At 51.6% G+C, this 24,455-nt stretch overlaps 1 protein-coding gene across 2 annotated transcripts in view; it reads left to right on the plus strand.

Moving 5' to 3' along the window:
• The first annotated feature begins 1,579 nt into the window (after positions 1 to 1,579).
• dock4b (dedicator of cytokinesis 4b) overlaps positions 1,580 to 24,455 on the plus strand; it is a 43,331-nt gene continuing 20,455 nt past the window's right edge. For both annotated transcript variants that reach the window (XM_086102832.1, XM_086102833.1), the window contains exons 1-15: positions 1,580 to 1,774; positions 15,325 to 15,408; positions 16,012 to 16,052; positions 16,158 to 16,310; positions 16,606 to 16,754; positions 17,096 to 17,180; positions 17,988 to 18,139; positions 19,140 to 19,221; positions 19,306 to 19,366; positions 19,432 to 19,564; positions 19,743 to 19,831; positions 21,356 to 21,481; positions 22,703 to 22,827; positions 23,164 to 23,326; positions 23,812 to 23,918. In XM_086102832.1, coding sequence (XP_085958958.1) covers positions 1,738 to 1,774; positions 15,325 to 15,408; positions 16,012 to 16,052; positions 16,158 to 16,310; positions 16,606 to 16,754; positions 17,096 to 17,180; positions 17,988 to 18,139; positions 19,140 to 19,221; positions 19,306 to 19,366; positions 19,432 to 19,564; positions 19,743 to 19,831; positions 21,356 to 21,481; positions 22,703 to 22,827; positions 23,164 to 23,326; positions 23,812 to 23,918 — 1,587 coding nt within the window. In that variant the 5' untranslated portion in view covers positions 1,580 to 1,737. The remainder of the gene's footprint in view (positions 1,775 to 15,324; positions 15,409 to 16,011; positions 16,053 to 16,157; positions 16,311 to 16,605; positions 16,755 to 17,095; positions 17,181 to 17,987; positions 18,140 to 19,139; positions 19,222 to 19,305; positions 19,367 to 19,431; positions 19,565 to 19,742; positions 19,832 to 21,355; positions 21,482 to 22,702; positions 22,828 to 23,163; positions 23,327 to 23,811; positions 23,919 to 24,455) is intronic.

Genomic DNA, 24,455 nt, shown 5'->3' on the forward strand with positions numbered 1-24,455 from the left:
ATCTGCGGGGTTTCTGTTTTACTGTGCCACCCCCCCCCCCCCCTTCTTCAGCTTATGATTTATTCATACGCAGAGCAGAACATTCTACATTCCAAGAATTTACCCCCACAGCTCCAATCAGAATGATTGAAGCTAGGCAATGTGTACCCGTACTGCGAATCCCACTCCCTCTGTTTTTTTTAATTAAAAATGCCCAGTGGAATCTTTCTGTGCAAGAAATGTACACTAGAAATGACGGGAGAGTGACAAGCTAGCTCTGACGCTCCCAGCATGCAAGAGCTCATTTTTTTCATGGCTGTTTCATTCATAATTCAACACAGAAACTACAATGAAGATGCGTAAACGGACGTGGTATGCGCTGATGGGACATAGCGACACATTTGACATTTTCAAAGCATCGCAATGTGATCTTCACAGCAGAAGGAATGAGCGTTCAACCGAAATTCCTGGTACAGTACTCGAATGCACCGTGAGCCACATTCATCCCCCAACAGTGCGTGTGCGCGTGTGTGGGTGTGTTTGAATAAAATTGGGTGTATTAGCGAGTGAGGACACAGCCTGCTCATAAAAAAAATGTGTGACATTTGGTGCACATTCACTCACCCACATAGAGACACACGCAAGTGCAAAAGGCACTTTCTTATGCGCACACATGCACACAGTGTGTATTTTTGCATTTGGGCTGTGCAATTCCCTCCAGTTTCCAGCTTCCTTCTTCATACGCTCATGTATTTTTCATAAATCACTTGTCTCACGTGAAGCTCTGTGGGTGTGAGTGTGTGTGTCCTGGTCAAGGTCAGGTTGTACACCTCTAGGAAGAAATTTGAGGTTTGGCAGTACAGTGCACTGCAAAAAAAAAACGATTTGCATTTTTGAGGGGCAGGGGCAATAATTTCAATCGGAATAACTTTAAAATATCAATTATTGGCATTTCTGGCAGCGATGTTAGTTGGCATAGCAAAGCAAGCAAAATAATTTGCTGAGTTGTTTTTACTTATATCTTTAAGTCGAAGACACAAAAAGCTACAATTAGTTCTGTAAACTCTTTTTTTGTCAGCATTTCTTTCTGTCTTTCGCTCTGACTTCCTTTCTGCCGTTCTTGTAAATGAAATGTGACTATAAAGACCACATTGACGTCACCGTTTGCTACTACAATCCCCACAATGCAACGCGCTCGTCTCGAGCTGTGTTGGCTGCGCTGTAGTGTTCAAGATACCTCGGGCATTCATGTATTCATTTGTGAGAAAGCTTGACTTTTGTCGTTAACGTCAATGAAAGTAGCTTTTGGTTTGTTCCCAACAAAACTAGTACAATATATCTTAGATTACAATATCGTTATAGCGTTGAATGTCCTGCGTTGTATAAAAATAGGAAACGTTTCTTTTGGAACGATTTGAAACGCTCTATCGTTTGAACACGCCACAATATTGACTTACCACTACATTAAACAAAACTGTAAATAAATGAATGAAATCAAATGAAAACACCACAGGCACCAAGTAGTCTCCATTCGAAGTGATCCCGTGGAGTAGTTGCTGGATGCCCGATGACCGTGAACGCACCCAGCCTCCGTACCGCTACCAGCTGCGGCGGCTGTGGCAGCGGCGCATTCTCGCCTTGTAAATCCAAACAATGACTCCTACTACGGATCGGAGGAAAACACGCGAGTAGAATGCATCTGACTGCACCGCTTTTGTCGCGATCCCCACGCCAAACTTAAAAGCACCCGCCGTAACCATGTGGATACCAACGGAGCAGGAAAAATACGGCGTCGGTAAGTTTATTGCGATTTTTTTTGGGGGGGGGGGGGGGGGGGGGGTTGTTGAATGTGTGAAAGTGCAATGCGCGTGGTGCGTTCAATGGCACGGTGTTGTTTGTCTTGGAGGAATGAAGCTGCAACTGATTCTATACTATAACGGGGGGATGCTTGTGTTTTTGTTTTCTTCCACCAAACAACAATGGGAAGCATCCGAGCTGATGATGAGAGCTTGACTGCCACATTGCAACGCATAGCGTTGTCGGTGTGCCCCCCCCCCCCCCCACGGGTTGCTAAATGATCTTAAATATTTATCTCATGGACCCTTTTTTTGTCGTTTAACATTTTCACCCCCCCCCCCCCCCCCCCGCTACCCCTTATTTTTTTAATGAATCACTTGGTGCAGATTTTGTTTCGTGGAAGAACCATAGATTCTCACGAAGATGCGTGCACACTGTGTGCATTGTTCCAGGTAGTGATTTAAAACAGTAAAGTGAGACAAACAAGCCACCCCAAACCAAATGTAGGAAGCGGGGAGGCGGGGGCGAGGGGGCTGCTGGTGTTGGTGTTGGAACAGTCTTTTATTCCTGCTTGTGTGGTGAGAATTCCTATTTGCTGCCCTCTCCACCACCTCCACCCTCCTCCTCCTCCTTCCTTTCCTTCTCTCCACCTCCTCTTCCTCACAATGACACGATCATTGAGATGTGAGCAAGTTAAATGTCTCATAATAATATTCCCCTGAGATCTTAATCTGCCATGTGGGAGTGATGCTCCAGTCCCCTGAAACACCACCCCCCTAATGAATTTAGATTTTCTTTTAAAATTCACCTCAACACGTTTGCTTCCTCCAAATGCTCCATCCTGTCCTGCTGATGCACTTTTTCGGCCACCCTGCCACCGTGACCTAAAATCGGCCAAGCCCAATGAACTTGGAAGTGCCCCCTGGCCTCTTTTTGTCACCCTCTACACTGTGGACTTTTTTTCCCGTTCAATCCCCCCCCCTCCCCCGAAGCTTTTTGGAATCAGCGCCAAAATCCTGCCTTACTCGTCATAGATCCTCGATCAGGTCTGTATGATCCACCTTTTAATTGCAGACTATCCAATTTCAAAGTACACTTGAACTGGATTAAAGGGAGGATATTTATTTTAAAAGGCTCAACAGTCACCATTGTCCCCCCCTCCCCCGGATCCCCAATAATACTGATAATTGGATTAAAGGCGCTCTATGCCTTTCCCTTGAATAAGTGCGATTTAATTTCTAAGACATGCTTTGGGAGAAGAGCTCATCTTTTTTTTTTTTTTTTTTTTGAGGAAGGAACCAGTGTTTTCCTGTTGTGAAAGGCCACAAAGAGACCTCTGAGGGGTTGTGCTGGCACCTCTGACGACTTCGCGGAATCAGTGTGCGCAGGTGACGATGTTCACAGTTGTGCCGTGGATCAGTGCAAAATGATCGAAACGGATTCCTGAAATCCTCCAGTTAGTTTTGGGCCTAACTCGACCCGCTTTTTTTGATCATTTTAAGTTTTGAAGCAACAATATGTACACAGTCCTGATAATTATTTTGCCCTTTGAATTCTCACTGAATAGTGTCTGTATTGTTGCTATGGGAACTTGGCTCACCTACTTGAGTGCGCTGTAATCTTGGTCGACTGGCCAGAATGTCTCCCATGTTGTGTTAGCGCGAGCGTCCCTGCTATCGTGCTATCCTGAAGTAATTTTCGTGTTAGCATCTTTTGTCTTGAACGTCCAAACATGCATCGTTGCTTAGCACGTTTACTTACCTTTAGCCCAAACCGCTTTACACTGCGTCTTAAACAAATTGGTGCATTAGAGAGATGGCAAATTGTTTGAGAGACGTGTACGCCGCTTGCGCCTGAGTAAAAAAAAAAAAAAAATAACAGCCATAGATATGAATATTTCGATACGACACGTTCCTTTGGGGCCATGTATTTATGGTCTCCACTTTTGACCATAAGCTTAGGTAATGGGAAGAAACTCGGAATGCCTCGGGTTTTATTTGATGTCAGACTAGTTAGTTCAAGATCAAAATGCCTCGCCGCTTAATTGGTTGACCGCGGTTTTGTTTGATGTCGATTCATCTCACCGGCGCGGCCGTACTCGTTTGTGAAGGCCCGGGCTGCCGCCATTGATGAAATATGAATGAACTCGAGACACGTTGGTATTAAGGCGGCCTTTAGCCTACCGGTTGAGTGATGACTGTTTTTTAATGGGTAGCTTAGAAGATGGATGAGAAAATGTTCACGGCTGATTGCGAACTTGACTTAAACTAAAAGAGGGAAACGGTGTCATGTCGTGTTTCTGAATGCAAGGAGTAATTTATGAAATAAAAAATATCGACATAGCGTCAGGTTATGCCCCAGACTCCTCCTCCCCTCATTAAGACACTTTGATAAAACCAATCAAGCGTGTCATTACTCATGACAATGTCGACTCCTAATTCAAGTATTTTCACGGGCTGGTTTGCTCCAAAGTCTCTGCGAGTTATGAACGAGGATTTAGAGGAGCGGCCGTGTTCAAATCTAGAAAGAGCTCACCGGATTATTGCTTGTTTATCGCCGGCGGGCCTGGTCGGGAAGGAGGGCCACCCCCACCGTCCCTCCCGTGGCCCCCTTCCTCCCAAGGGGGTGGAGCGGGGTGTCACTGAGGGTGCCGGCGCGTGTCAGGGGCGGGTTCATTGTCGCCGGGCACACGCCCTGCCCCGTTACCCCCTGGATTCTCCCACTTTGCTCCACTTTGCGCCCCATGGCCCATTCCACCATTCTAGCCACGATTCCGTAATAAGGGCGAGTTATGGATTGGGGTTTGGCGGGAGGGGGTGTGCCGAGGTGAAGCCTCCTGGCTTGTGATGGCTTCCTCGCCTGCCGCCTCATCTCCATCTGCAAAGATGGCGCCGCTTCACCAACGCAGTCGTCAACATGGACCACGTGGCATGTAGGCGGCCATCTTGTCGAGTTGAACAGATTTTGAAAACATCCATCCATCCATCCATTTTCTACCGCTTATCCGGGATCGGGTGGCGGATGCCACAGCTTTAGCAGGGAAGCCCAGACTTCCCTCCCCCAGCCACTTCTTCCAGCTCGTCTCGGGGGATCCCAAGGCGTTTCCAGGCCAGCCGGGAGCCGCCGTCTCTCCGACGTGTCCCGGGTCGCCGCCGGGGCCTCCCGCCGGTGGGACATAACCGGAACACCTCGGCAGGCATGCCTGAGCCACCTCATCTGGCTCCTCTCGACGTGGAGGAGACGATTGGGGAAAAAAATACCCCAAGCAATAACCATTCAGCCCACTATGGCTGTCCCTTGGTTAATGCGGACATGAGATGGGCCATAACAGAAAGGCACAAAGATGTGGAAAATGTGGTCCAATTAAGCCGGGCTCTATTTATTTTGGCCTCCGGTTTGATTTCTATGATCAAAAAGCTTGCTTATTCAGATCTGTCAACACAAAGCTGGAAGGAGGAGGAGATGAATGGATTGTGGGGGAATTCGATTGTGCCGCTTGCCACTTCTCGCTAGCTTATCCCCATTGTTGGCTGGCGGGGACACGGACGAGCCCACATGCAGCATTAGGCCACAGCTATGCATAATGTTATGACAGGGCCATTGGGGGTGGGGGGCAGGGGGTACATTGGCGGCGGCGGCGGCGCGGGCTTTCCTGCTTTTCCACTCCAGTTGCATCCCGGCTTGCTTTGCGGTCAGGGAGCCTCTCCCCCCCCTTCGTGTTTCCCTGTTATAGTTACAGATCATATTTCACATCGGTGTTGACGTCAAGTGCTGGTTTCATTTTCGTGTTGCGTTTTATTTTTATTTTTTAAAAGGCTCAAGACAATGGGCCTGGAAAATAATCCCAAAATTTGCAAAGAAATTCTCAAACGGCCTGCTGCGGCGCCGTTCCTTGATGTGTCCTGTTAGGAATTTGCCGGCCCAACCGATCTGTAATCCTCCGGCAGCGTTGCCAGCAGAAATGTTTGTTATCTGTGTGGGCCGATGGGGAAATATGAAAAAAAAAAAAGATAACATCATAAAAATAGGGGTGTCTGCCGATGACAATCACGATGATTGACAGGCGCGAGGCGCTGTTGACGTGCCGAGAGACACTTGTTCTTTGTATTTAAAAAATAAAAAAATTGCACATTCTGCTGTCGTCTCAGTTCTCTCTCCGTTCCCTGCGGCTGTCATCTCGATGAGCCCGTGTTGACCATAAAGGAAGTGTACATTGGTGTGTGTGTGTGAGACCCAGTCTGATCGTCATGACCTCACGGCTGCCGTTTCCTCTTCATGCCGGCTTCCGTCAAAGCGATTTCTGCTCAGCCACAAGCGAATGACGCCAACGCGTTCAATTCCTGATTCATGCGATCGTCCGCAGGGCGAGATGTCGCCGTGTGATATTCGAGCATCCGGGGGTGTCCGTCGCCCCCTACGCGTGTTTGGAAAACTGCTTGAGTGGCTGTGACCTCAATGGACACTTGGAGCAAATCGAGTCAATAGCAAATGTCGTGAGCTCGGCGTGGAAGTTCAGTTTCACGAGCAAACCGTCTTTGTCAGGATTCATTTCCGCTCGTGAGACAGATGGAGGGAAAGGGCCTCGGTCCCGATGGCGTTTCAAACCCGCTTCTTTGACCTTGGCTCGTCATTCAACCCGTCATGCCGCCTTTCAACTTTTAGTGGAGGAGGGTTTTCGGATCTTTGACTTCAAAGGGAAAACACGGGGGAACGTCCACAAAGCAAGGGCGTAAAAGGCACGCTTGGATGAATTTCGGGGAGTGGACAGAAATGCAAAATGTTCCCAGGAGTGTTTTGATCGGTTGCCTTTGACATCCAGTAGCGGAGCAAGTGTCTTGGATGTACTTGCTCCTGCGGGTTGCTCGCTAGCAGGCTGGAGCGGCATGACCCTTATCTCGCATTCTGCCGTCTCTCCAGTACCTGACACTCCTGACTCCCCCACGTGCCCCCCCCCCGCCCCCACCCGATACGTTTCATTCTCAACTCTCGGCCTTCGTTATCGCACTCGGCGTTCCTTCGAACCCATACTCACCCGCCCCAGATATTCCGCCGTAATGTGTGCGCTTGCCTCGTGCGGGCGGGCGGCGACCTCGGTGGATCTGGCGTCTCGGAGATGATAAAGCGCTACAGATGCTCGGCGGGCTTCGGGGAGCGGCTCGAACCGCAGAGGGTCTTTGGTGCCCGACTTGCTCTGCCTCCTGGTAAGGTGCCTCTTTGTGACGCCTCTTTTGACGGAAAATTGCCCTTTTTGAGGATGCAAATGATGTAAAATGAGATTAGCCACGGAGGAAGCTTGGCTAATTTTTTTCACATTTGCGTATTGACGCTTTTATGCCGCGACGTCATGACGTCGCTCCAACTTGGCTGTTTGCCAGTGGAAAACCAAAGGCACAGGGGGGGTTGAAAAGGGGTTACGAAAATCCACTAAATGGCTGCCATAGCGACCGTGTAACATTGACTGTAAGTTCGAGAGCTGCAGAGAGGATATCGATCAGTCGAAATCACTTCTCCATCACGCTTGAGATTTGGCGGCCTTCTCGTCTCCATCACCGTTGCTCGCTCGCAGCAGCAGCAGCAGCAGCATTTGTGAGCTTTTTGCACGGCGCTCCGTGTTGATGACGGTCGATCTCGGGTTGGCTCTCCGCCTGACCCCCCCCACCTCACGCGGCCTCCCCTTCCCCGACCGCGTTCAATTCCTGCCCAAAGCTTTTTCGCAAGAAGGGCTTTGTCACGCCTCATTATTCATTCCCGTTTCTAAACGAACAGGACGGGCTTTTCGTTGACGGCTTCTGCCTTAGAGGGTGTTTAATTGGCGTCATTGATCAGGTTGACTCGACCTCCTGCCGCGACCCACTTTGCTGACTCAACCCACCCGAGCCTGTCTGCCGGGATTACCCCCTTTTTTCAAGTGTTTATCTAGTGAAAAGGAAAGACTTCAAACCACACAGAGATAAAACAAGATTTGTTCATTAAATATTTGCATTAATAAGCCCCCGGCTGGATTTTTTTTTTCCTTTTATTTTTATTTTTTGTGAGTGTGAAGAAGCATCTCACATCTGATGCTTGATTGAATGGGGTCTTTTGAGCAGCTTTACAAGTGCGCCACAGTTGGTATTGACGATTTGATATATTTTTTTACATTTTCACAATCTGTGTCATTATAAAACACCGACAGATCCTTGTGAACTTTGTCCGTTCACATTTTTGCTCAGAAAATCCGAGACTTGTGACGATCGGTCGACGTGAGCGGAATTTCCCGAGTGACGGTTCAAAGGTCACCTCGCAGATTATCTATCAATCCAGTGGCAACCTCACTCCTGGCAATGGGATCAGCACCCCTTCTCTCCCGCTCGTTGCTAGTGGAAAAATCCCTCCACTTGGCCTCGAGGCTTAACCTCGCCGACCGTCCACCTGCCGTCTTTGTTTCCCGACTTCAATCGCCGTCCACCTCGGGGGAGGGAGTCTGAGGACCTCCCGGCGTCAAGTGTTGCTTCTAAAAGTAGCTGAAAGCTATCCCCTTTCGTGCGGGGCGAGAGGGGAAGGAAACCACGGCGGTGGCCTTTGTTTGGCCGGCGCATGGAGACTTTGCTCCGGCAGAAAAATATGACAACCGGTTCCGAATTTGCATGTTTGCTCCGCCCACCGCATGGGTTCCTTTCAGGAAGCGACGGCATCGCGCGGTTCTGCCTCCCTCTGAGGCCTCACGGCTATTCTTGCTCACGAGCAATTTGTGTTGAGAGCCGGCCCCGGATAATATCCGTCCAGACGCGAGCATGGAAATAATCCAGCAAGCGCCACTTAGCAAACGTCCACGTTTCACCGGGATTCGTGGCCAGATTGTGTTTGACGACAGATGGCTTTGTTGATCAAGCGAGAGGGACCGCGTTGTGGGGGCTTTCTCCCCCCGAGGGGACTGGAAATGTAAAAATAGCACTTCCCCGCATTGAGTCATCTTCACTATGAATGGATCAATAATGGAAATCTTTTGGCTCGTGTTGCCCGCCGCCTATTTATCTGGCGCCTAATGGCCTGTCAGGGGGTCCACTTTGACCTTGACGCTCGCAAATCTTCGGATCATCTTTCACTCTTTGGAGCGCTGCTTTGACACTCACTTCAGATGAAGAGCAGGAGAAGCATCAAGTCTGATGTCTTTGAAACCGGACTCCTTCCCTGGCGGACGTTGTTCCTCACAAACTCACTCACTCCCAAAGACGTTTTTCAACGTCTTTTCAGAGTTCATGAGTTAAGGGCTCAAAGCGGCGGCGTGAAATGAGACCTCTTGGTTTTCTGTCACCCTTTGGAATAGTGAGTGAAAATCAGACATCGCTAAGAGCCAAGCCAGCTGTGAGCTCCGGCCTCTCTGCCGGATCCGGTGCCCCACGCGTTCCCGACTTCCGTCTTTCTGCTCGCTTGCACCATTTCGGGCCTTTTCGCTGCGCCGTGCTGACCTACTGAGCGTGGGGGTGTGGGGGGGGGGGGGGAATCTATAAATAGTGACTCGCAAATGGCGCTTCTTCTTGTCCGTGGCAGGATGACTGCACGGCATGCGCGTCTCCTCAAGCGAACTACGGACTTGTTACATTGAGCCGTCCGCATCTTCTGAGGTCAACCGTGACCGGGGTCGCAGGCGCGATTGAAATAGCCAGCAAGCGGCCATCGATTTGCTGGGGGAAACGTTCGCCGACATCAACAGAGATGACGCGTCACCCGTAATCTCCCCCGGGGACTCTCATCTGGAGCGCAGCCATAATCCTCTTTGCCCTAATGCACCAGTAACCTTCGTGTCACCACCCCGCCACCGAGGAATACGGAGCGGAAGCCAGCGGGGCGGCGTTTACGGATGATCATATTGATTTTCTCTTCGTCCCGAGATGGATGTCACATTTGGATGAATGTCTTCATGAGTGTGAAAGTCTGGCTCCGCCTTTTTTTCTGTTTTGTTTATGAAAGCAACTCACGGCTTGGGAACCAGAACTTGACGTCAATAGAATCAGCATCACCGGAACCAGTCATAGCGTGTTGCGTTATTGGACTTTGTCGTCTCTGCCGGGCGGGCCTCCGACAAGATTCCGGAGTGCGTCTGCGGGAATTTGGATTTCATGGGGTTGAAGCCATGACGGGGTGGCTCCTTGAAGCCCAAATAGCAGAACAGTCTTGTGGAATTAAGACTCGGCGGGTGTCAGAGGGTTCCGCCCTACTTGTTGTTGGATGATCGGAGCTGTACATTGATAGCGTGTAAGAATTGCTGACTCTGCACGAGCTTTGATGTAAATGGCTGAGAGTGAGGAGACGGTAACGCGACGTGCTGTCAGCGGACACCCGTCAAAAAGTCCCTCTACTTTTTTGTCGGGCGGCCGAGCAGCATCCCGATGTTTGTTTCTGCGCGGCTCGTTAGCATGTTTTCTACTTTTCTTGCCCGCAAGCTAGCGCCAGGCGTGGAACGGGCGCACAAATGAGGTTACCTTTTCTGCTTTGTGCGCCGGTGGGAGGAGGAAAAACAAAGAGGAAATTAATCACTCCAGCCTTGCCCGTCCCTCCTCCTCATCTACGACTTTCTTTTATTCGGGTGGGGGGGGGGGAAGTTTTATTTAATCGCCGACAGCCTCGGTGCGAGCGCCCAACCGCCGCTGACCTAAATTGCGAAACTGGGACGGTTTTGTTTTTCCCTCACCCCTACAACTGTTTTACTCAGCCGCATCGATTTTTGTCTGTGTTGGACTTTAGCAAGAGAAAATGAGCTGAGCGGTGGTATCGGTTCAACAACGGCGCGGTCTCGCCGGCCCGTCTTGGCTTTTGAGACCGCGTTAGCCTCATTTAGCTGTCGCGCAGCTGCGCACCGCTTCCTCCAATGTAATCTGCCGGACGTGGCGGGGAAGCGGGATTCTCCTCCGTTGGAGGTGGCTAACAGGAAGAAACAAATTGGAGAGCAGCCTCTTTTGTTCCCGCATATGTCGACTCCTTCATGGGCAAGATGAAGTGCGGAGCAAAATTCAAACTTGACGCAGGGATGTTGCCAGGTGATGGCTGAGGACCGCTTCATTATTTTGACGCCGTGAGAGCGATCGAGTGGCATCTCCCCGACTCTCTCCGCTTTGGAAGTTCCTCGCCCCCGGTGGAGCGCTCCTCCGCCATCCAGCGGTTGGCACGCCGGGGACAGCAAAATAGCCCCGGCGACAGCTGAGCCCCCTTCATCCCGCCGGAATGCGAGGCGACGCGCACGCATGAAGGCCGCGCATTCAAACGGACAAACATGAATGCTCGATGAATGCTCCGGTCCACTCGGTGCTTCTGGGTACACTTGCTGAGTACCAAGCTGAGGTCAGGTCTTCAAAGTAGTCAACTATTTTGGGAGGTCTCTCCCGGATTATGACCGGCTGCAGTTCTCGCTTAATTACTGACTTCATCACATGTGAGCTTGTCGCCATAGCGATGCATAAGACTTGAAAAACAAACCCCCAAAGTGCCGCACCTCGCCTGAAATGGATCCAATTAATATTTGATGATCCAGGTTGACGAACTGTTAAAAGGGGGGTGGGGGAGGGTGGGGGGGGGTTGACCTTTTGAAAGTGATTTCTCACATCGCCAAAAACGGGCACGGCAGTCGGTTGCGGGTCTCGCTCTTTTCCGCGATCTTGTCGGTGTGGCTTTTCATCTCGAAACGGTCTCGTTTTGAGCTTTCAAAGGCGGCGGGAGTTTGTTTTGCAAATTCCGCTTCTTACTCGCACGAAGCATCTGAGCTCTTGGGTCTCAAGGGCACAAATACAAAATGGTGACTTTGGTCGGAGTTTTCTTCTCGGCTTCATGTCGGTTGTGGCATCTAGCCACCCCGCTGACCCTCAAGGCGAATGCGCAAATTTCTAGCGCACCCCTGCGAGCTAACTGTCCGACGGACCTTGCTGGTAATGAGGTGCGCTCCACTGGCTTGTGTTTGTGAAGCGCCTGCCATCTGCCCGTCCTTGAATGGACCCTTGGTTTTGTTTTTGCGTGCGTGCGTGTAGGTGAAGCGTCGACAGTGGCTCTGGCGCCGTCTGTCAGAGCTAGCGTGCGCCCGGGACTTCCTTCGGGGGGGGGGGGGGGGGGGTCCACGTTTAACATCCGAACCTTCACCCGGCGGCCCTTCTAGCTCAGCACAGACCGCCCAACGCCGCAGTCCTTTCATTCGCTGCCTCCGAAACACGCGCAAATTATACAGTCCGCCTCTCGCTCTGCGCTTTGTTTTATCTCTTGAAGAGGCGCGCTGAATGAAGGCTACTGGGCCGGGATGCCAAGCGAATGGAAGGGAGGACGACGACACCGAATTTGGGATTCTGATCCGCCGGGACCGACGCTCCGTCTCGCTCTGTCAGCTGTTTGTGACGCTTCTTTCATCCTCCCCCTTTTGGTGTTTGAGCTTGTTTGCGGCAAACGAGGCTAAATAAGACTCTTGGCGGTTTTTTGACGAGACATGGAAACATGTCATAAAAAAACAAAAACAAAAAACAAAACTGGCAATGGGCGTCTTCCTCTCATTTGCATTCCCGGCGACTTCTGTCCGCCTCGGTCGTTGCACTCCACTGGAGCTGGTGGGATGCTCAGCAGTGTTTGTCCTTGACTGAGACAAAAAAGGATGGAAGAAGAGTTCCTAAACTTTATTGAGCCGAGGCACACCACCAAACAACCCCACGGCGCACTTTTAAAAAAAAAAAAGATCAATGCATCCATGGTAATATTTTGCATGTCCAACCAAACCACCAAACATGGACCGGCGTCATTTAGCATTTTATAAGCTGGAGGATGTGTTCCTGGTCTAGCTCACTGTGTGGGCTTTGGTGTTTGGCCTCACCAACGCACAACTGAGAGTGCAGTGATATGGAAAAAAAAAATAGAATAAAAAAAAATCAGCCGATGAGCTCAAAATAACCCGTGTGTGTAAGAAGCGCACGTCTCCCAGCCCTTTTCCCACTTTTGTCACCTTCTGCTACGTCTTGGCGAACCTTTTCCAAACGGAGATTGTGTCATCCCGTTTGCATTTTGAACGTGAAGTCCTCGTGTCGCTCACCGCAGTCCCCGACTTACTGCCTTACATCCATGAGGCGATTACGGTCGCGGGATGTATTTAAAGCCTGACTTTTTTTTTCTTTTTCCTTCACTTCACCACAGAGTGAGCGATAAATGCGTCGGGGCCCTTTGATTTGGGCAACAGCGTTCGCAGTGTTGGCGAAGACAAAGCATAGCTCAGCTAGTTTTGGTTTCGCTCGGAATGTTTTCATGTCACATCCCTGGACTGCGAGTCGCCTTCTGCTGCTTTACGTGTCGGGTCTGAGCCGGGATGTGGCCGCTGAACGCAGCAGGGCAGCATATGTGAGGAAGTGAAGAGATTTTTTTTTCCCCCTTCCCATTAGTTTTATTTCAGTTCTGTTTGTTTGCCCCTTAAAAAAAAAAAAATAAATCTTGCGAAACGGTGGGAAAGAAGCGCCGCTTCCTCCTTTGGCCGTTTTTGAAACGCGATCACGCCGAGTGTTTATTGGCTTGTTTCATAATGCTCACGCGTTCTGTATATTCCCACATAGTAGTTGAATATTCATGAAGCGGGCATTTGGCAGCAATTCCGGCGAAGGGGAGTGCCACCAGTTGCCGCGTTAACAAATTAGCATATTAATGATATAAATGCCGTATAATGAACACGTGGGAGTGGATTACGCACGTGAATCATTGTCAGCTCAGTCGGAGAGGAGAAAGAATCCGGCTAATGAGGTCATCGTGTCCCTCAATCCGGTTTTGAAATACTGCACACTCGCAGGCTGAACTGACCTTAATCCTGTTGTCAATTTCACTTGAGCAGCAGTCCAACGTCGAGGTTTTATCGGGTCGTCATACCTGAATAAGTCCGCTTTGAAGGGCCTCTCTTTTTGCTCTTTGTGAAAGAGGCGCTAAGGACCCCCCGACGAGCCCGTCGTCGGAGTGGAAGTGGAGAAACACCTGTTAAGCCCGTCGTCTGAGGGAAGAGGCCTCATCGCCCTCTCCACTTCCTCCCCCGCGCAGTCGTGAGCAGATACGCGGGAAGCGATCAAAATGCCGGCGTAGTTTCAATACGAAGCCTTAGCGATGGCGTGATTTCGGACTTGCGTACAAAGCGTCAGAACGACGGCGTCTGTCGCTGTTCCGGATGAATCAATGGAGTTGAATTGAAATCAATCGCATTTTGTTGCGCACGATCATTCTGCTGTGAAGGCGCTCATCTTTGCGAAAGATCCGCTCCGTTTGCGCCGAACCGCAGGCATATAAGCTCCTCCGCCCGACGCATGTTCTATAAATAAACGACCGCACTCAACCGACGCTTGAGGTGTGAGTGCAGACGTCGACGCCTCGCATGCATATTTGATGAGCCGCTCCCGGCTGACATATCCGCCGCCACAAGCCGAGGTTTGAATTGTTGACATTTGGATCCAAATCGAAGTTGAATTGGAATCGTCGCGGTGGGAAAAACAGAATCTCGAGTGTGCAATTTGAACGGAGCGGCTTGACGGCGAATGGGAAGTCGCGAAATGGATTTCAGTTTCTCTGAAAGCGGAGATGTGCTCCTTCCTCGAAATATCTTTTCACTTTCGTTTCTTTCCAAACAGATTCAGTTCTCTGAATTCAGATTCAAATTGGCGACGGCGGACATCCCCCCGGGGGGGGGGGGGGGGGGGGGGTTGGCTTGAGCCTTGCAGATCCAGAGTCCTCCTCCGTTGATTACAACTTCAGCATATCTCGTATCGCGACCTTGACGCGAAGCGCGCAAGTGACGTTGCCGTGATGGAGATGAGCGTCGACACGTTAACCTTGTGCGCCCCGCCCCCCCCCCCCTCCCCCCGCACCCTTGACATGCCGCATCTCTGCAAGACCACCTTCTCCCTCCCAAGCTTTGTGAGCCGTCAGATTTTTCTGATGCTGAGCAGTCATTTGAGGACACGCTGCAGATGGCTCGTGGATTGACATGCGGCAGACTCCCCCCGCACCCCCACCCCTCCCAAAAAAAGGACCCCAAGCTGAATAATTCACCGCAATGTGGTTAATTCATACATCGGGCTCACTTTGCAAGTGTGAATGCGTTTGCTGCGGCGGGGCCGCCCCGTTTGGGTAGATTAAAAATACAAACCAAAAAAAATATATACAGTATATATCCCCCGAGAATGAAGTGCTTTGCGACAGCAATCCGGGGCTGAAAAAGCTGAAGGAAAAGTGCTGGCTAACCCGCTAACAGAAGAACACGGAGATGTGCGTGGATAAATACGGTGGCAGTTTGACCTTTCGCCGAATCGTCGTCTGCGTCGGGAAGAAAGATCTTGAAGGGGAAAAAGAAAATGCTTTCTTTTTATTCATCCCGAGCATATTTTGACCTGCGGGAATGCAACCTCGTGACCGCCTCGTGCTCAGCACACATCCCACTAGGCCGCTTTTGTTTCCGGGGTCCTTGGAGACCAATCGTGACAACGTTTCTCGTTCAACTCGGATTCTCTCGAGTGTCTCGTCGCAAATTACGCCGCCTCATCACGTTTTGTTGTTGTTGTTGTTGTTTTCTCACAGTGCTGGCCACTTTCCGAGGCACCGTCCAGCACGGCCTCCCGCTGGAAATTGGCGACACGGTGCAGATCCTGGAAAAATGTGAAGGTGGGTCATGCAATTCCATATGACATTTCTGGGACACGCCCCCTGATCAATCATGATTCAATTGAGGCTTGGCTTGACACACCGAGACAGCGTTTGCGGAATTTGCACCCGCGGGAAGTCGACGATCGCCCAGCCAGTGGCAAATTTTGCCCAGAAGGCGGCCGTAAGATCAGCAAGCCCGCCAGGGCGCCGAGTGACGTGCGGCGCGACGCTCGCAGCGACGCGGGCTAATGGCTCTGTCATCATGTCGACGCCGCCGTCGACACTTCAAAGCGTTGACGCGCGTCCCCCCCCCCCCGGCAATGTGACTTTGACTTTGAATGCCACTCTCTCGACGCATTTTTAAATGATTATTTTTTTTTGTACCACGTTTTAAATCGTCAACTGCCACAGATGCGTTTGGGGCCGGGTGCTAAAATACGAGGGCGGGGGTGGGGTTCGGTACCCAATATGATGCGAAATGAGAAATCCGTCTGTCAGTGCGCCGTACTCCTCCCGAGATCCCATCCACACGCTGTCTTCCGTCTCCTTCCCACGTAAAAATTGATCGTCCTTCACGGCGACATGCTGAAAATAACAAATGGTTATTTGGTTTTTCCGCAGGCTGGTATCGAGGATTCATCTCGAAGAATCCGATCCTCAAGGTAGGTCGCGCTTCGGACATTTAACTCCCGCTGAACCAGCGAACCCGAGCCGACGCCCGGGCCGAAATTGATCGTGTGACCGAGTGCGGCGGCGTGCGTTCGCAGGGGATCTTCCCGACCAGTTACATCCACCTGAAGAACGCCCACGTCAAGAATAAAGGCCAATTTGAGACGGTCCTCCCCGTCGAGGACTCGGTCATCACCGAGATGACGTTGACCCTGCGCGACTGGGGGGCCATGTGGAAGCAGCTCTATGTGGTACCGATTCCTTTTTGCTTGAGTCCCCCCCCCCCAAAGGAGTTTTTCTTTGATCCCGTTGGTTTCAATCGGCAAAAGGGATTTTACGCACGTTCGCCAGTCGCGTCGATGTTGTTGGTGACCCGGGAAGTTATCCGATGAATATTTACACATCAGAGTGGCCAAAAAAGCAGCGGGACGCTGAGGCTCATTTGCACGTTCGGATTCAGTCGGATGAAAGTTTCATATTTGCCGGCGGATTGTTTGCGCGCGTTTGATGTCACGAGCGTTCCCGCCTCTCGTCCCATCCCGCCAGAAGAACGAGGGGGATTTGTTCCACCGGCTTTGGCACGTGATGAATGAAATCTTGGACCTGAGGAGGCAAGTGCTGGTGGGCCACCTCACCCACGACCGCATGAGGGACGTCAAGCAGCACATCACGGCCCGACTGGACTGGGGTAACGAGTGAGTCCGAGAACCCGTTCGTCTTTGCCGCCGATGCCGTCGCGTCAAGCCCTCGGTGTAGCGCGCCGGCGTCTTCCGCCTGTCTTGTTTCCACCACGGTGCCGACATGACGCTAAATAAATGATCGCTCCAAACTTGTCAGTCGCTTTGGGCCCGTCGCTCCGTATTTCGTGACAGCCCTTCGGGGTCTTTCTGGGACATTTGAGAAGCGAGGCTAAGAAGCACTCGTTTGGAAACGTACGCTCGGTTGCTTTCGCAGACTTTTTTTCGGGTTATTGTCCATCGGCGCTGTGCGCTCCCGCTGTGAATCCGGCCGACCCTTTGGTGTCCTTTGTCTGCAGGCAACTGGGTTTGGACCTGGTCCCGAGACAGGAGTTCAGCATGGTGGACCCGGACGAAATCGGTGTGACGGAGCTCTACAGACTGGTGGGTGCTCCCTCGGCCGAGCTTTTGAGAAAGCCCAAACTTTCGCAACGGTACGATTCGGCCCTGACCAATCTCTTCATTTCGATCGTGTGGGACGTGGCAAATTGGCATCGAACCAATGATGGAAAATGAAGACTTTGAAGCGGGGCCCTTCCGCATTCCGCCGAAAAGTCAAATGGCTGCATTTTTTTTTTTTTTTTTTTAATCAAAGCCGGAGCTTGATTGATTTTGACAACGTCGACTTCTCAGACTTCTGCGTGCTTCCCCAGCTTCTCCTTCACATCTTCTCGGAGCGCTGTTACCATGACAACCACTCGTCTGATACACTGTAGGGAAAATCTTGCGCGCACACACGGAGTGAGATGACTTTCCTCTCGCAGGGGTAATTGAAGCGCTTAATCCATCTGCTTCTTTTTGTTGTTGTTGTTGTTGTTGTCTGCGCGGACAAAAGCAAGCACCGCAGGGCGCAAGCTTCAACGTACCTCCCGCCAAGTGGCGTTTACAAAGCGAGTACGTTTGACTCCCATCGGGACACAGTGGCCCACTCGCAGCCACGTCAAATCCTTGTTTTGGAGAACGGGGCATTCATTCGATCGGGATGGGCGCCACGCGTAACGTGTTACATGGCCCCGTGAGTGACGTGAGAGGCTTCCACGTTGATCGTTGAGAACGAAAGGGTCTCCAAAAAGTAAATACATCAAATGAGGATGAATAAACGCGATTGGCCGGTCTCGAGATTTTTCCGTCAATGAGATGAGCTCCGTTCGATTTGCTCTCATGATTTCCGCTTCCCCCACCCCTTGGCAGATGGAGCGTCGGCATCGCAAGAAGGAGACGCCGACGCCCGCCAGCACCCATCACTTGTTCGTCCACGTCAAGAGCCTGATGAGTGCCAACCTGGGGGAGGAGCTTGAGGTCTTCTTCCACATCTATGACGGGCGGGAGAACCGGCCACTCAGGTATGGGCTCGCTGTCCGGCGGCGGCGGGGGGGGGGGGGATGCTGATAGCTAGACATGTGAAATGCATTGAAATCACGTTATTTCACAAAGGGGGGGTGGGGGGGGGTGATGATGACACATTGATTTGTGATTTTGTAGATGAGCAACCTGGGTCACGGGTGATGCATTCGGTGACATTTTGAGCTTGCCAATGAGGCCACGATTGCATCACTTGTCTTCGAGGAGGGGGAAGGGGGGGGGGGGGAGAAGAAAAAAACCCGCATCCCTGGCCCCCTGCCAGAGTTGTCTGGCGCTGTCTGGCGGCGCGAGTAAACAGACACACGCATTTACACTGGCCGGCTGGCAGGGAGCCATTTCACCGCTTGACTCCGGAGCCGGTGACGCTTTCCAGATGGGGGTCCGACCCGTTGCCTCAGCACCGTGCCAACACCGCCCCGTTCCTTTGCGGCGCGCCGTTTTCTTTGTGTCCAACGTGGCCTTTGGTGCACAATGCTGCGGCCTCAACACACAACTGTGACCTTTTTCCGCATTTTAATCGTCACGTTTTCAACCACGCTACCCTTTTTGGGTCTGCTAATGCCAGTGCGAGTTAACAGAACTCATGTTTTGCCCAACCGGTCCCCCCCGAGTTCTCACTTTGCGGTTCGGCGACGCTCTGCCCTTGCGCGAGTCGCTCGGACTCGCGAGTTGGCGCGTTGTCCGGCGCGGCGGCGCATTACAAGGCTTTCTCCGCGCTTATCGCGCCGAGTGTGAAAGTCACCTAACCGGATTAGCCCGCCGGCCTCGCCGATGGCCCAGCAGGACGCCTCCGCAAATGTGAGCCGTCCTTTCTGCTTTTGCCCGTCATGCGCTTTTATGTTCTGCTCATTGCTACCCATTTGAAATACGATCCCATGTATTTTATTTTTTAATTTTTTAATGTATTTTTCTGCATTTACCAAGCGCCTACGGGTCCACATTGCCGATCCCATTCGTCTCCGCTTTCTCTTCTCCGTTCAGTGAAAGGTTCTTTGTCAGGCTGAATAAAAGCGGCTTGCCCAAGTCGCCGGAGAAAACGGAGAGACAGTGCACCCTGTTTGTGGTAAGCGGCGAAGGCGAAGCGTCGTCATAAATCCGTCGTCGCGTGACTGTCGCGTCCGAAAATGAGGTTTCGCGTTCCCAACAGGATCTGGGCAGCAGCGATCTGCGAAAAGATGTCTACATCGTCGTGCACATCATCAGAATAGGTGGGCGGCGAAACGCTTGGGCGCGTATGATGCGCAGAAATGCATCTCCCGGGTTTTTGGCGCAGGGAGAATGGGCGCCGGGGAGAAGAAGAACCAATGTAGCGTTCAGTACCGCCGCCCGTTCGGCTGCGCCGTCGTCAGCATCGCCGATCTGCTCACGGCCGACTCCAAGGACGACCACCTGCTCAAGGTTTACGCGTAAGTACGCGGCCGACGCGCCGCCGCCTGTCTCTCGCAGAACGTCCAGGACGACAGACTTTGGTGAGACCGAAAATAGCGAGCGATGAGATTTCTGTTGCGCCAATTTCATTTTTTTTTTTTTTTTTTGTATTTTCAACACCGCGTTCAATGACGATCGCACGTTTTGGTGTCTCAGGTGTAACACGGAAAGCGAGTGGCACCAAATTCATGAGAACATCATCAAAAAGGTCAATTCCAGATACAACCTGTCCGGATCCAACACGGGTAAGCCATCGACTCCAATAGAATAGAAGAGGATAAATCAACTCTTAATTCCTGCTTCCTTTTGCCATTTTATTTTTTATTTTTTTTTGAACCCGTAAGACCAAAACACATTAAATCGCGGGCAATTTTGCCAAACGACGCCTCTGCGGCATCCCCGTGTCATCCTCAGTCCGGCGGCGTGAGATCAGTCCGTTTCCGGCCCGTCTGAGTCACCGCGTTGTCTGCGCGAGGTTCTTCTTTCCAGGAAGGGGGAGAGGGGGGGGGTCGCTTTCAACCCCTCACGTGGCCGCCGTCTCCGCAGGAAGCTTGCAAACGCTTGCAAAACGCATTCACGCGCTTGATATAAATAGCCGCGGACGCGGAGCGGCGAGCGTCAGCAGTTTCCCGTGACAACAGGTTGGCCGGAGACGTCCTCAAAACTGCCAAACTGGAAGCGTGACAAAGATCCCGCCTGAGATTGTGCCTCGTTGTCGCATCGAACCGAGTCGGCGTCTCTTTCCGCTTTCCCTCGGAGGACAAATGAGGACTCGACGGATGTTCGTTCATCCTGAGCCGTCCCTCAAGATGCGACAATGATGCTGAAAACTCGCAGCAACGCGCGGAGCGTTGCAAAGGCTCCCGTTTCGTAAAAGCGTTGGCGCAAGCGATGAGTCAGGCCAGGTAGTCGCTTCGGCTCTCACCTCCGCACCAGCTCACCTCCTTTGTTTTGGACTTTTTCCACGCGCTGGCGTTTTTTTTTTTTTTTTTTTTGCGCGAAGAGGCGGCGGGCCGAGGCCAGCGGAGGTCGAGGACGCTTTTGTCAGCCCGAATGCTAATGAGGTCCGCTCGCTCCAATGTTTTTTGTTTGTTTTTTTTGTCGAGCACGGCGCGTGTCGGACAAAATAATAACTCGGCCTCCAATTTGAATTGCCGCCGTAGCGCCGAAAAGACGATTAGAGATACGCTTACGCAAACGATGGCGGAGCGTGACGGCCTGTGGCGCCAGCCGCAGAAAAAGGAGTCACCGCGACATTCCGAAATTCAAACAGGCCAATCCCGTCGACATCCGCCGCGCCCGCGCCCGTCATTATCTCACCGGTTGGATAAAACGAGTGCGACTCGGCCGGCGGGCAGGTCCAAATGTATTTTGCCAATCCGAACAATGTCTGTCGCCATTTGAAAGTCAACGATTTTTTTTTTAATAACGTGAAAGATTAGGATGACTCAATTGTGGCTCAAGTCGTCAATGCTACGCAAGAGGAGCGAGAGGCCGCAATGCTCCTTACTTGTGGACTTTAAAAAAAACAAACATTTTAATAGAAAAAGACGTGCGAATGAGTCACAGGTGTTGTTTTTGTTTTGTTCTCTTTTTGTGTGCAGTGGGTGTTCGGTTGCACGCACACACACACACACACACGCGCGCAGCCATCCGCAGCGCTTTGTGGTTATGAATGTCGGCGTCAAGTTTTTCCCGGTGCGTGAAGCCGCCGGCGGGCGACTTCTTTTCAAAGCGCGTGCGCGTGAGCCGCCTGGTTGTGTTCTCAGGGCTGGCGGTGGCTCTCCAGCTCCTCCACGGGGACATCGATCAGCTGAGGCGGGAGTACATGGTGCTCTTCACGCGCGGCGTCTCCATCACCAGGAAGCTGGGCTTCTCCGACGTCATTATGCCAGGTGGGACAGTCCGAGGCTACCCCCCCCCCCCTCCAAAACTTACCGTTTGCGGTTATGTTTTGTGTGCTTCAAAGTTGCCCCTCCGTGCAATATCGTATTGCGTCTGCATGGTATACCTTGACCTGCCTTTCAATCTCCACAGCGGTTGCCTTGGCAACATCTTCACCCACCGCTGGAGAGCAAATTCCACCTCGTTGATGAAATATTCATCGTCATTCTCAGGTGCACGCAGTGTAGACGGGTGCCTGTCGAGTGACGCCGGTGCCTCGGGCCTCGGCGGGGAGGCGCCCTTGTTGTCATGCGCCACATGACTACTCTGCAATCAAATACTGATATCTGAAGTCAAGTTTTTTTTGGGGGGGGGGGTGGGGGTCAGCATGCCTTATTATTTGCTTCGCTGTGTGAAATCCTCGGAAAAGCTTCCTTTGACATACGCGGGGTGCGCTGTCTGGTCCCACAGATAAAGAGCAAAGCGCAGGGCGCGGGTCCCCCAGCGCCCGACGAGCGCAGATTGATGCCGGCGCTCTTTGTCTCCGTCTAACAACAAACCTTTTTACACTCGCTGTCTGTCATTTTCTTCGCTCTCCATTTCCGACCAAGTAACGTCTGCCCCCGGGCCGTCTCGTTTGCTCCTCTGTGAATGACTACATCAGTCTCTTCTTTTTTTTTTTCCTTTTCCGCTCGTCTGCGAAACAACCCCCCCCCCCCCTCAACCATTTCTTCTCCACTTTACTTTTTTTTGTTATTGTTGTTGTACCCAAGGTAATTGAGTCTCCACTTACCTGCCTATTATTTCTTTTTTAAATCGATTTCTGTGTGTGTGTGTGGGGGGGGGGGGGTTGTTACTGAATGTGAGTCTATAGGATGGTCTTTGTTGCTATGGTTACCACTGTCAAGAGCAGGAAATCAATGTTGACCCTTGAGATGGCGTTATGATCCTCTTTGCGCCCCTATGGTGGAGTTGGCCAATATACATTCAATGGGGTGTGTGTGTGTGTGTGTGTGTGTGTGTGTGTGTGTGTGTGTGTGTGTGTGTGTGTACAAAATGAATCAACTCATGTCAATGCTGTCCCACCCCCTGTCAGGATGCCTGAGCACACTCTCACGCAAATGTGTCCAAGCTGTTGGGAGGTCATTCGTAACACGCTTCTGGTTTGCATCATCGATTGCCTGTCTGATTTTTTATTTATTTTATTTTATTTTTTTTTTTCCACCTTGTAGGAGAGATGCGCAATGACCTTTACGTCACACTGGAGAAAGGCGAGTTCGAAAAGGGTGGCAAGAGCGTCGCCAGGAATGTGGAGATCACCGTCTACTTGCTGGACATCGATGGACAAATCCTCAAGGTGGGAAGACGTCGACGTGCTGTGGATGGCGGTCCGAGTTTTTTTTCCACGTCAGGTCTGCAAGGTGGCTGAAGATGCCTTTGTCGTTTCCAAAGGGAAATCGACTCTTCCCAGCACTAAACGCCTCCAATTTAAGCCCTTAGTTACCTTGACTTGTCCCTTAACGGCCGCTTATTTTTAGGTGCGACCAATTCCAGAGCTCACCTCGTCATTTAAATACGGCTGACCCAGATGAGAGCCGCACCGCCGGCGTCTTGCTCATCTCCGGCACTTCCGCTTCTGCGGTTTCCGTATCGGACAGAATTTTTTTTTATTTTTTTTCTTTCTTCCCTTCAGAGTCACGTCGCCGCCGGGTCGGGGGAACCGGGCGGGGATGAGTACCACTCGTTGGTGCTGTACCACAACAATAGCCCACGGTGGGCGGAGCAAATCAAGCTGCCCATCCCTGTGGACATGTTCCGGGGATCGCACGTGCGCTTTGAGTTCCGACATTGCTCCAGTAAGTAGTTGAGGAAAATTCTGTCATGTTATTGAGGACTCCAGCGGCGGAGGGGGGGGGGGGGGGTGTAGAAAACATCACATATGCTTGATGTGGCTCCACGCAGGGTCTTCAGGGTCTTCTCATTAGGAGCCCAATTTAGGACCGCGTTGACACCAAACTGCCAAGTGCGAGACCTGCTGCATATCATGAAAAAAAAAAGAAAAACCCAGGACGCCCAAATGTTGCGAATCTGAAAATTGCCGTATTGCACTGTCAAACTAAACATCAAACAAAGAGAATTGCACTTGTCGAGTCTATCATGATAAACATCTTGTCAAGAAGTGACGCCTCGGCGTGCCGGTGGAATATGGACATCTTAGTGATGCCGCATTCAAGGCTGGAATTGAGCTCGCTAACGGGGTTTTTTTTTTTTTGCGCGGCGGCGAGAGACTAGCTAAGAACGCTTTTGTTGACGGAGCCCGTTGACGGCGTTCTCTCCGCAGCCAAAGAGAAAGGCGAGAAGAAGCTGTTCGGCTATTCCTTCGTGCCGCTGATGCAGGAGGACGGGAGGACTCTGCCAGATGGCACCCACGAGCTCATCATCCAGAAGGTAGCGGCCCGCTTGCCCTCCGCAGACGCAAACAAAGTTGACAAAGATTCTCCGTTTGCCCCCCAATGGGTTTTTGAAACTGTGCAGTCATTTCATTTGCCGGCGCCTTTTGCTTCCAGCCTCTTCAGCCTCCCCGATTTATGCCCACAAGCTATTTGTGTGCGTCTCGCAGGTTTCCTCCCAAACGGGATCGCGCGGTGTATGATTATGTGATTCACGCCTTCCAAGTTCGCATCCGTGTTGCCGTCTCACTTTTCGGCGCTGTCGCAAAGCCAAAAGCCGCGTCCGCGTAAGCGGCTCTTCAAACCGTGATAGGCCGTTGAAATTCTCGCTGTGCGCAGGCTTTGAGAAGCTTGACCCGCTGTGCCTCGCCTGCGTGGTTACAGACCTGCAAACGCACACACACGCTCATCGCCTCAAACCTTTTGGTCGTGACGCATCAAAAGCCCGGAGCAACTAAAGCATCCCAAATCGTCATTTGGAGAGAGGTCCTGCTTGGGCTGTAATTGCAGCCTACGTCCTCAGCTGCAGGCAAAG

Source organism: Hippocampus guttulatus, chromosome 22, assembly GCF_054856545.1.
Source record: "Hippocampus guttulatus isolate MCC_2025c chromosome 22, RoL_Hgut_1.0, whole genome shotgun sequence".
NCBI classification, from domain to species: domain Eukaryota; kingdom Metazoa; phylum Chordata; class Actinopteri; order Syngnathiformes; family Syngnathidae; genus Hippocampus; species Hippocampus guttulatus.